The sequence below is a fragment of the Microplitis mediator genome, chromosome 1 (assembly GCF_029852145.1).
Source record: "Microplitis mediator isolate UGA2020A chromosome 1, iyMicMedi2.1, whole genome shotgun sequence".
Classification (NCBI taxonomy): Eukaryota; Metazoa; Arthropoda; class Insecta; order Hymenoptera; family Braconidae; genus Microplitis; species Microplitis mediator.
In genome coordinates, this window is record NC_079969.1 from 6,717,070 (window position 1) to 6,730,282 (window position 13,213).

At 29.6% G+C, this 13,213-nt stretch overlaps 1 protein-coding gene across 1 annotated transcript; it reads left to right on the forward strand.

The window, feature by feature from the left end:
• The first annotated feature begins 6,298 nt into the window (after positions 1 to 6,298).
• Positions 6,299 to 12,839, forward strand: LOC130671441 (uncharacterized). The gene is made up of 12 exons (XM_057475338.1): positions 6,299 to 6,429; positions 6,983 to 7,221; positions 7,802 to 7,897; positions 7,989 to 8,088; positions 9,251 to 9,371; positions 9,471 to 9,591; positions 10,888 to 11,036; positions 11,126 to 11,175; positions 11,246 to 11,360; positions 11,445 to 11,579; positions 11,659 to 12,403; positions 12,738 to 12,839. The coding sequence occupies exons 2-11, from the start codon at positions 6,994 to 6,996 to the stop codon at positions 11,696 to 11,698; spliced, it is 1,155 nt and encodes a 384-aa protein (XP_057331321.1). The 5' UTR covers positions 6,299 to 6,429; positions 6,983 to 6,993; the 3' UTR covers positions 11,699 to 12,403; positions 12,738 to 12,839.
• Positions 12,840 to 13,213: the final 374 nt, after the last annotated feature.

A 13,213-nucleotide genomic window follows, 5' to 3' on the forward strand; every position in this document is an offset into this window, starting at 1 on the left:
CGTTGACGAAAGAATTCAAAAAAAAAATTTTTTTCGGTTTTTTCGAAATTTCTCAAAAACGACTTGATAAATCGATTTCAAAATTTGATCAGCTTTAGAACTTGATAAAACACGTCGATTGCCGCCTCAACCATCAAAATCGGTTAATTCGTTCGCGAGATATCGTGGGAGAAAGAAATGCTAAAAAATGGTTTTTTACAAAACAATGGCATACAAAAGTATTTGCGAGCTCGAAGAGCTCGAAAATGTATTCACAATAATGTTTTCGAGCTCAACGAGCTCGAAAACAGCGGGAAGTTTTGGGGCTGGCCCGCAGGGTCATCTGACAGACCGATTTTTTTTTCTTTCTTTGCATCCAGTAATTATGTGAAATGCAATTTTTCTTAATGCAAATTACTCATAAGAAAATTTAATTTAATAAAAATTATATAATTTCCAGAAATTTTTTTTTTCACCTTTTTTAGGCGGTCTTTCTTTTTGCTCGCAAAAAATGAAATTTTTTTTTGATAGCAGCTACAAGAAAGACGACTGTCCTACGGTCACGTTGTATAATAATCCTCTTACTCAAGTATCTAGGAATGCACCTGAACAGGAGGTTGACATAGGCTAAGCACATTGAAACGAAAAGAAAAAAACTCGAACTTAAAATGAGAAATATATACTGGCTCATTGGCAAAAAATCCCAACTATCACTTCACAACAAAGTAAACATATACAAGATAATCATAAAGCCGATCTGGACTTACGGCATACAGCTATCGGGAACTGCCAGCAATTTCAATATTGAAATACTCCAGCGATTCCAGTCTAAAACACTAAGAACTATAGCTAACGCACCATGGTTTGTGTCAAACAAGATAATACTCAGAGATCTCGGAATTTCAACTGTAAAATCTGAAATAAAACAATTCAGCATCAACTATGAGACTAGATTAATGTATCACCCCAACACCCTAGCAACAAACCTACTGAACGTCGAACAAATTAGCAGAAGATTGAAAAGATATAAACAGTCAGATCTGAAAAACCGATTCAACTAATTAAATACCTCGCAAGCCATAAAGTTTACCTCTAACACCTGTAATATATGAATCATAAAAATTACTTAATGTTAATTAGCAGATTGTAGTTTAAATTAATAACAAAAAATAGCAGCTGAAAATTTTTTCTATTAACTTCGGATATCAAAAAAAAAAATCGGTCTATAAGTTGACCCTGCGGGCCAGCCCCAAAACTTCCCGCTGTTTTCGAGCTCGTTGAGCTCGAAAACATTATTGTGAATATATTTTCGAGCTCTTCGAGCTCGTAAATACTTTTGTATGTCAATGTTTTGTAAAAAACCATTTTTTAGCATTTCTTTCTCCCACGATATCTCGCGAACGAATTAACTGATTTTGATGGTTAAGGTGGCAATCGACGCGTTTTATCAAGTTCTAAAGCTGGTCAAATTTTGAAATTGATTTATTTAGCCGTTTTTGAGAAATTTCAAAAAAACCAAGGAAAAAATTTTTTGTTGAATTCTTTCGTCAACGGTTTCTCTTGAACGAATGAACCGATTTTGATGGTTGAGGTGGCATTCGACGCGGCTTATAGAGTTTTAGAGCTGATTAGATTTTGGAATCAATCCATCGAGCAAATTAAAAGTTATCCAAATAAAACATTTTCGAAAAAATTTTATTTTTGAAATATCTCTGAACGCACCCTACCGATTAAGTTCAAATTTTTACGGCTTCAAGACATTAACAAACCGCGTCGAATGACACCTCAACGATCAAAATCGGTTCATCGGTTCAAGAGTTATGAATATTTACATACATACATACGTACGTACGTACGTACACACATACATACACTCGGACATCATCGTGAAATTAGTCAGGATAGCTTCCTAGGACCTCGAAACGTCGACATCTGATGGAAATTCGATTTTCGTAAATCGGACCGAAACCAATAACTTCCCGAATTTTTGAAAATTCACAATTTTCTTAGCGGGAAGTTAAAAAAATATAATTTAACGACAGTGAGTCCCCAAAAACCTAGTATTTCCTTACTCTCTAAACATGAATTAGTGAAAATTTCATTAATTACGTTAGTGAAGCAGTATTTACTTCATAATCAGTGTATTTAAATAACAAATTAGTGAATTCTCACTAATAAATTTAGTACTATAATTTTCACTATAAAATTAGTGATTTTCACTACTGAACTAGCGATATTTTAATAACTTCTACAAGTGAAATTGTTAATCATTTCTTAATTTATGAATTTCACAATTTCACTAGTAACTTTAACTCGCAAATAATTAAAAATTTCACTAGATATAAATTAATCAATAATTATGGTGCTATTTTTAAAAATTTTGATAAAAAACTTTCAAGATAAAAAAAAAATAGAAGTACAGAACAATAATATATTTATATGAAGAGTACGTCAATCATAACATCACGGATTTTTTATTTTTTCATCAGTTATTGTTTGGTATCATAACGAATTTAGGTCAGCGCAGTGGATAGCATCAAAGACTTTAAATCGGAAGGATGCAGGTTCGAGCCCAGCAGTCACCGGGATTTTTTCATCAATCATAATCATGTATACTTCCTCTAAGTAATGATTTTAATACATTAATTACATTTCGGATCTAATTACAAGTGCCTTATATTTTTATTCGCAATATAATATTTTTTTTCACCGATGAAATCAGTGGATTCCCATATTCACTTATCAAATCAGTGAATTCTAATATTCACGTATTCATTTAGTGAATATTCACTAATTCTGCATGGTACGATTGTAGCATTGACAATTAGTGAATATTCACTTGAAATTAGTGAAAAATCACTAATTCATATTTAGAGAGTAAGTACCCCGTTTTGCCCCTTCCTCCTCTATAAACATTTGTATGTTTTAAAAAAATATTTTCCAAAATCTTTATTACGAATTATATAAAATATATATTTAAAATATTATTTATCATCCGACAATAAAATGATTATCAGTTCACCAGCATACATATAACTAGAATATATATAAATTATTCCTTACCTATTTTGATTGTACGGCATCACCAGAAAATTCGAAGATACTAAACTTCTACAAGCACATTCATCTCATTTTTAAAAATTATTTTTTAACTTAAATATAATTAATTACTTATCTTCTCATACTAATATCTAAATAACAATTAAACTCAATAATTAAAAAAAGTATATCATTTTACGCAGTTAAAAAATTCTTTTAATTTCTTATTGACACATCCGATTCTAAAATTATTATTTATATTTTTTTTTTTTCATAAATAAAACATATTTCTGAAAACTTCATTTCACTATTAAAAATAATGAAAAATAAATTATTTTGTATTAAATTTTTTTAATTATTCGAATTACATTAAAAAACAAAATAAATTAAATATAAACATTAATTAAATTATTTTACTCACCTGCCGCAATTAATTTCCGTCATAAAAAAAATATAAATTTTATATATAGATTAAAAAATATAAATTTTTAATAAAAAAATTATTTAATAATATTATTCAAGACGTATTTAACATTTTTAATTGAAATTCAGGGAAATTACATATTTATCATAAACAATATTTAATATTAATTTTAAATACTTTATTATTTATCAATAATAATAAAATATTTCATTACTTTCATAATCCATTTATATAATTTTCATTATTTTTAAGTCACTAAATAATTTATTTTATTAACTATAGAAAAAAAAAATTTCCAGAAATGTCAATAACTTTGTAAAAAATTTTTTTTAAATTAAATTATTTTTTTTTCAAATTATTTTTATTACCAGGCGGCAATTTAAATGACCCATTGGAGCCTTGACCTTTTGTTTGAACGAGGGTACCATCAAAAACAGCTTTTTTCAAATAACGTCTTATCAATGGGGCTGTTTTTATGGGATTTAATTGATAATTTGTGTTGACATATTTCTTTATAGCATGCAGTGATGATCCATGACGACGGTTGTTTAAACTCAATATAGCTTCGTTGACCATATTTGATGTAGACGGATGTGGTTTTAAACTAGTCGATTTACTTTTATTATGATTATTTGTCCGCAAATTTTTCTTAATTACTTTCGACTTTAATTTATTATTCGCCTTAACGACTTTTCGTGGAGACGCTTTGGTATTTATTTTATTTTTATTTCTTGACGATGATCGCGATTCAATCATTTTTCACTGACACTTGATTACTCAATGCACAAAAAAAATATTTATTATTAATAGTTGTATTTTTTATAACTTTTATTTGTGTTCAATTCAATGTATGATAAGAGAAACTTCCAGCTTGAGCTATCAGAGAGATGGCTTAAATGTCAATTATGTGATGATTCAATTGTCAATTAAATTTTTGTTTTTATTTATTTATTTTTCTAAATAAAAACAAAAAAAAAAACACGAACGATTTTATTTATTTAAAATTTTTGTTTGTTTTTTAATGCAAGAATTTTTTATGAGTGTGAATGTAGCAGACATCAGACAAATTTAAAATTACAAATAAATTTAGTAATAAATTTTTTTAAAAATGCACTTATTAATTTAAAAATTTTTTTACATGCGCATTTTTGAAAAATTATATTTCATTAATTATTTACTCTATTTATTTATAATTTTAAATTTGTCTGATGTCTGCTACATTCACACTCATGAATTTTTTTTTAAATTTGCTACAGCAGAGATGGGATCTATAAAAAAGAGATAAAGAGGGTAAAAGGAGACATGTTACTTATCTTGTATTCATTATATATTCATAAATATACTACAATGCCGACGGCACAATGCTGCTAGTTTTTCCCGCCATAATTTCCGGCGTGTCAATCAATGTATACTATCGTATTACCACCAAAACTATATAGATGTCGTTAGACTAGGTTTATCGGCCAGAAGCAATGTGGATACGGCAACGCAGTATGGGCCTGACGGCCATACCGACATTGCGGCGTCCGCGACAACTATTGCCAATGTTACTATTCCCGCAATGGTTGAATCGTCTATGCATACAATTTTATAACCTATAAAAATCTTCGATACCATACAGTATGGCGTTGACGCCCATACTGGCATTGTGGTATCCGCAAAATACTTCTTACCGTGTATCTTTAAAACATTCCATGCAGTAGTTTTCTTTAAAAAAATTCTAATTTTTACACGAGTCTAAAAATTTTTTACAGTGAATCATTCGTTTTCTCTTTGAAGAAACGAACTTTTTCCCTCTAAACAGGGCAGGAATTTTAACTCTCAGTGCAGGTATAGTAAAAAAATTTTTTTTTTCATTTAAAAATTATATTATATAATACATCTAATTTACATAAAACTCACGTATATTAAATCAAATTATAAATGTATGAATCTTTCTCTTCTCCTTACACATAAACAGCCGACATAAACTAATTTTCATCGGGTACCGAAATAATCAGTAGCCGCTACCGATTATTTTTTTCGGTGATCGTACAGTGAACTGGCGTAATTTCCATTTATTTTGGATAATTTAGTCGCTTTCCATAAATAAATATAATTAAAGCTCGAATAATTAATTGCCTTTATTAAAATATTAATAAAACTTCTATATAAATAGGATTGAAAGTAATCGTTAATTAATTTAGTCAATTTACGACGCACTCGATTAATTACAATCGATATTACATGGTGAAGTGAAATTTTATTCTATATATAGATTTTAGTACCTGATTTTAAATACAGACAGCTAAAATATAACGTTAATAGATTGATTAGATATATTGGTAATTAAAATATTTTACTATCTAATTTAACCATTATCTTTAAATAGGAAGTGTAACGACGCTATTTAAAAGTAAGTATTACGAATAAAATAATACCAATTAAAGAGAAGGGATCTATTTTCATGAGCTTATTAGTATTAAAGACATTGATTTTTATAAATTGGTAACAGTTTTAATTTATAAATTTAATTTGTTCAATTGTAATTGCTATTTGATTTTTAATTTTAACATGTAAGTATTTACCGATATATTATTTTGACTTACAAATTAGTAATACATTTTTTTAATTAATTATATCTATTTTACAAAAATAATATTCTTCAATCAAAAAAATTTTCCTTCTAATAATTTTTTGGCTCAAGTAAATTCTTCTTGATTAAAATTCATTTTTGTTTAGCGCATAAAAAAAATCCGTTTGCGCTCTGAACAACTCAGCTTGCCGACAGAGGGTTTGTTACTAATAATAGGCATTATAAAATCAATCTCAACAAAATACTTATTATAATATTTTTATTATTACAGAAAAAATGGAACGTTTAAGAAATTTTAATCCATTATTAATTTTTTTCACAATTATACAAATTATTACTGTCAATGCAGATTATGAATGTCGAGATGTCGCTAGTCGATACATCAAATTAAAAAAAGATCATCAATATTATTGTAAATTACTATTACCTTTTATAAATTGAAGAATAACACAAAATGGAGAGAATTTTTTTTTATAAAATACCAATAGAAGCCATTCCAGGAAACTGATAGTACGGAAGGACCTTTTCAAGCCTCCTTTGTTCAGAGTCTCTTGATTTCCTGAGATGGAAGGAGTGTTAGAATCCCAGAGATAGGTCTCGTTATAAGTGTAGTTAGTCATGTTAATGGGGTTGTTCTTTGAACGTGTCTCCAGGTAACGTCTATTCTTGGTTACTTGATCATATTTTAGGCTAGGAGTATCATCTGGGCTGAAAGGTATAGATTTTCGTAACGCGTGTATAAAAAGAATAGGTTAGGAAACAACAGCGCAACCTGTCGGCTTATTTTTGAACTAACCTATACAATAATATATCACTTCTAAACTTATATCATAAATAGCTATCAAGAAGTCAATGTGTTCTGCATTTTCTGTGGGTAATCAGGAAAAATTCTCTCCATCCACAATTTTTGTTTCTACTAAAACGGCAAAATATATTAATAATAAAAATATGTTTCCATAATCTAGTTGAAGATTGTATGTTTGTTGATTTACAATTTGGAGAACATAAGGTATCACGTAATATAAAAATTACCATTGTATCTATTGCCGGTAAAGTACTGGAAACTTTGGATCTTTACGAAACAAATGGATTACTTGCCGATTTTTCAACGCCTGTTTATCTCAGTCAAGTAGATTCGCTTAAAAGTGTTAGAAGGCTTGTTAAAGTTGATAATTATACTTTTAACAAAACAACCATTGATGAGGTATATTTATCAATTAATTCATAAATTATATATTTATGACTTAATCAATATTTAATTAACAGCACACTGCGTAAATCAGTATGAAACAACACGAGTTCCTGAAAAAAGTTGTTCAGATCTACGTAGATCGGTTTGTCCTACTTTTTAAATTATCATAGATCACTTAGATCTACAGGAATCTAATTTGATATTTATAGATCAACATTATTTACGTCTATGCAGATCTAATTTTTTCGGATTTCAGATCTTCATTGAACTAATAGATCTATTTAGATATGCTTGGATTTATAGATCTTTTTAGGTGTTTAATTTTTCTTATACGAGGTCTCAAAAACGTTTAAAATCAACATTTTGATATTTCGCTTTTTTTAACTTTAATCAAAGTAGATCTGTATAGATCTACATACATATAAATAATCAAGAATAAGGTCTACGCATGCCTCTGTATATAATTTTTTTCTCGAGTGCAAAGATCGATCCTGATTTACTCAGATCTTTATAATATATTATATTATAGTCTTAGAACTATTCTAAAGTATCTTTTTTTCTATCGCCCATCAAAATAACCATTTTTTTACAGTATGCTCGAGATCTTGGTTATTTTACCTTTTACCAAGATAGAAGTAAATTAGCTTCTATGATTCATTTTTTCAAAGATTCATTAGATATCAGTGTGGTAATTAATCGATATCAACATTACTAATTATCACTATAAGTACCTATATTATTTTTATTAATATCATTGTCACAATTGCTACTTTTACTAGGAAGGAAACGTTGGGAATTATGTACTTAGAAGATTACCCAGTAACTTTCATAATGGGTACTATCAGTACATTTATGTACAAGTATTAGAAAATAATCAAGGTAATAAAATAGTTGATATAATTAGTTACATGTCTAAACATCACAGGATAAAATTTCACAGTCGTACATTTACTCTAGTAGCATTCCGTAGTAGTATTCTTATAGAAGTCTTAAGTAAATCCGTATTTTAAGTCTTAAGAAAGTCTACATGATCAGTCTTGCACAGATCTAAGGCAAGATATTTTCCGTAAGATATCTTAACCCTTCCCCGATAATCCACCTCACGGAGTGATGATGAACGGTTCAGTTGTAGTAGTGCATGCCCCCTTTTACTATTTTTTCTGCCCCTTCTCTACTAAACAGGTTAGCGCTCTCTTACTTTAAGACGAAGACGTACGATTCAAATTAAGAGTAGGGACTCAAGGCCAACTGGAAAGGGTTAAGCAAATCTGTTGTAGCTCTTGGCTAAGATACTTACGTAAGATTCGTTCGGTCAGACTTGCTAAGGCATTGCTTCGAATACCTACAGATGGCGACTCCTACTTCGTTACTTCGTGATCCGTGTATTCAGCATTAGTATAGTAAATTTAGAGCTACTCACTTAATATTCAATTTCATTTTATCAACCGATCATATTAATAATTTGTAACGTTTCAAATTTCAATGAGAACCACTGGGTTCGCTATAGGGACTAAATTTGAGCCTCGGGCAATCCTAAACAAATAAACCTGATATCTTAAGCGATTTTGTAGCAACTCTTACTGAACATTGTTATAGAAGATATCTTGGTTAAGAATTGCTGCAGACTGATTCTATAGATTTACGCAAAGACGATGAAATTTGCAACAAGTATACAGTCGAGTCGCGTTATGAGTCCGTTTGTTATGAGTCAACTCATTTTCTATTGAAGACACTCCAAAGTAGGGAAAATTTGAGATACGGGGGTCGACTGCTGAGTAGAAGTGGGGGCACAGAAACTCTTAGAATTATATTTCCCTAAATCCCTGTAAGCGGGTTCATAACGCGACTAAGTACTTACGAAATACATCTTCTTCAGGCCTTGTTTAAATCTTCCGTAAGAAACTTGCTGAAGGCCTTTCATCAAATGACCTGCTTAAGACAGTGCTACTAAGGTACATATGATATTTTGTCGTGTGATATTAGTATTTACAATTTCATAACAAATAGTTACTTATTTAAAATATATATTCATCATTATTAGCCACCGAAGTATGGAACGATTTTGACGTTTCTCCACAACCATCATTCAATTTAGGTGCTTCTGGTGTTAAGGCGATTAAGGCACGATTATTTGTTGCACTGGACCTAGAACATACTTTTGAGTAAACATTGAATTATTTTACCACTTTTCATAAATTATTTATCAGTAAATCACAATATTAATCTTTATTGTACAATAACTTAAATGGATAATTTGATAGTAAGACACCAAGTGAGTTGATGAAAATTCTTCTTATGTATTTCAATTTTATTGGTATGATGAACGGCAACTTTACATCACCAACAGTAGACCTTGAAATCGGAGCAATTATTATTCCACAGGTAAGTCATTAATTAATTGTTGATCTTATATTACAAAGTAGGAAATTAAATACGACATTTTAACTCAACCGTGTTCGAGTCCCGCCGAAAAGTAAAAAAAAATATCTTCTGTTTCACTGACATCAACAGTGGATTTTTTGTCAGTACAGTAGAGTCTCTCTAACTTTGACTGAGACGAATCCAAAATTCCAGGAATTAAAATTATAGAAGTACCCCTTCTTTTTACTAGAAGGCGAGTTTTTTAAATTTTAAAGGTTAGGTTTTGCCAAAATTAATATGTCAATTCTATTGCTGTTAAACTTCTTAAATAGAAAATCAATTTTTCCAGTGAAACTCATTCTTCATCGAGTAATAAGTTTATTCTTTTTTTTTTTTTAAAGCTCATTTAACTTAAATGTTTATTTACGTACACGAATTTAGGGTTAAAATACTCAGCTTACACGCAACGCCTATACGCAGAACCGCGCTTTATCTTTACGCATGTACAGTTGAGTGACAGAGTGGGAGAACACTTCCCCTGCTGTCGGAGAAGAAATTAAGGGAAGTCAAAGTTACAGAATGAAAAAGTTATAGAGACTCTACTGTATTACCAATGAATTTTATTGATTCGATCAGTAATTTTGTTTCACTGAGGCAATCAGTGAATTTCACCGATTACTGAGCTACCATTTCACTGAAACCAACAGTGATTTTTACTAATTAAATTAGTGTTCAAATTTCACTGGATCAATCAGTTATAAAATTGAACTAATTAAATTAGTAAATATTTACTAATTCCTAGTTGTATATTTATAACTGGGAATAAGAGTAAATATGCACTGTGGCTCAGTAAGAATACACTACAGTCTAGTCGTGTTACGAACCCGCTTACAGGGGTGTAGGGTAGTATAATTCTCTCTCTAAAAAGGAATCAGTGAAATTCACTTCAAATAAGTGAATTTTAACTGGGAATCAGCTATAAGTATACCACTGGTTGAATTAGTGGTATACTTATAGCGTATAGCTGTAGAAACAGTGACTATCCACTGATTGGCAGTTCATTTCACTAATTCATTTTTAGAGGGCTAAGAATTCCTGTACCTCCACTTCTGCTCAGTATTTGACCGCCGTAGCTCACATTACCCCTACTTTACAAGAGTGTGAGTATGTACATGATTATTTTCATAATCATAGAGGGGGAATGTCTTCAATAGAAATATAAGCCGACGGACTCATAACGCGACTCGATTGTATTTCACTTTTACAGACAATTATGCAAAAAAAAAATAAATAATTTAACTAAATTTTTATTTAAAGAATACAAAACCAAACCCATACTTAGGAAGTACCAGTCCCTTTTCAAGTAAGCTACACTTTCAGCAAACGAGTGAATTAATAGGATTTATGTATACTCACAAATATTACTTTGGTGTTGATAATCATGATATTGTAATTCTTATGACAGAGTACGTTTTTTTTATTAATAACAATTTCTTTACAAATTTGTTACGATATTTTTTCGATAGTTAATAATATGTAAATCAATTATTTTAAGACGTTTGATGTACGGATCCTCAGAAGTTCCTCCAAAATTAGTAAAAATGGGTAATAATAATTATTATTGTTTATTGATTAGATATTTTTTAAAACTTATTGACTAATTATTATTTACCAGATAGCTTGAATAAACATAAAATTTGTGACGTTAATGAGGATCCATCAATTTTTTTATCGTACCATGTTGATTTTCAAGCTGCTCATAACATCTTATTATTTCAATTATTTGATTTGTAAGTTCATATGTAATATATTATTCATTAAGTTATCTATTTCTATACATTTTTTTGTTACGAATAAATTATTACAAATTGTAGGTTCAGCTCAAATAATGCCGAACTAAATAAGAGAAATGGTTGCTCCAAATACTGGAACAATATTCAAGGGAAAAGATCCAAACAATACCGAACATTGCCTACGTGTATTATCGACTCATATTCAGATTATTTCCGGTAAATTATTAATCTTATATTTAGGTATTAAAGAGATATAGATTTAAATGATAGTAATTCAATTCTTCACTTTCATTAGGAACTCTAACTGCTCATATTTCAGTGAACATAAGAAGTAATAACATACATCGTCTGTATAGAATGTATGTCATAAGATGCTACGCTTAGGGACCCGACGACTTCCGATGGAAGAATATCGACTTCAATGGAGCTGTCGAATGCAAATCGTTACTAAAATTTAAGGAAACATTTTTCAATAAATTAATTCAACATTAATTTGGTTGTTAAAAAAACTGATTTCTTTTTATTAACCCTTCGTCACTCGCTCAATGAGCGCGGCGCCGCCTTTTTTACAATTATGCAATTTTCTCATAATTACGGTGACGGATGAGGTCGAAAAAATTAGAATGCTTGAATTAGACATTCTAAAAGAATTTCTAGCACTAGCCGCTTCTAAGAAATAAATTATTTTGTTAAAAAAAAATATTTTCATGCGAAAAAAATTGAAAAGCGGCGCGACGCCGCCCAGTGCGAGTTAGTAACCGGTAAATGTCCGCCGCGCGCTGCTGCCAACTTGTGTGTGGTAATATTCTCTTGTACGATATAGATATATAAATATTTAGGTTGGACATTTAGGTATTCTCTCTTAATAGAGATACATTTTTTATTAATAATTAAGAATAATTCTACGCGTAATAAGTATTTTGTCACAAACAAAAATATGTTATTTAAATATTAATTATTATATTTACAAATATATATTTATATTATATGTAATGTGTGTATAATATTCAAGAAGAATTTCGAGGTTATAACCACAACAGGTAATTGAATTTTATTTTGTTTTTAATCAATTTTGAGTTAAAATAATGAAAAAATTCTAGTAACAATAGAAGCATTATTAATAATTATAGAATTAATAATATTAACAATAATAATATCAAAAATGAATAATTTATTAAAATACATTTGAGTAATAATTTTATGAGCAAGCGATTTTTATAATAAAATTGTTGTTAAAAAAAATTTAATTTTACTTGAAACAGAGTAATTCCTAATAAAAAAAATTAAAAACAAAATGGAAAATCTATCTTTTATTTTTTAATTTCGATGAATTAATTATTAAAAAAAATTTCTTTTAGATTATTTTTTATATAGATTTAGCAATCTGAAAAATGTGGCAACAGCGCGCTTGATTTAACACGGCGGCGCAGCGCTCACCGCGCGAGTGACGAAGGATGAAAAAGTGATGCGGGTGACGAAGGGTTAATCCGTTGATAATTAAATATAGACAAGGAAGTGATAAAGAACATAGTAAATTAATATGATTATTATTTCAGTTTAAAAATAGTGTCAAAAAATCGTAAGACCGACGATTTTAGGAATTATTTTGTAGTCTCACGGAGAAATTATTACTCTTGTTTGACATGCTATCGTGTTATAGTAAATCCGGAACATGTTGGCCATCTGACGGAACTTGAAAGAAACGCATGCAAAAGTTACTATGACCATAGTAAAATTTCCAATGGTTTTATCACAAATTACTGCAATCATTGTAAATTTTACTATGGTCATACCAGTTTTTGCAAGTGCTTATTTCGACTTCCACCAGGTGGCCAACATGGTCCGGCTTT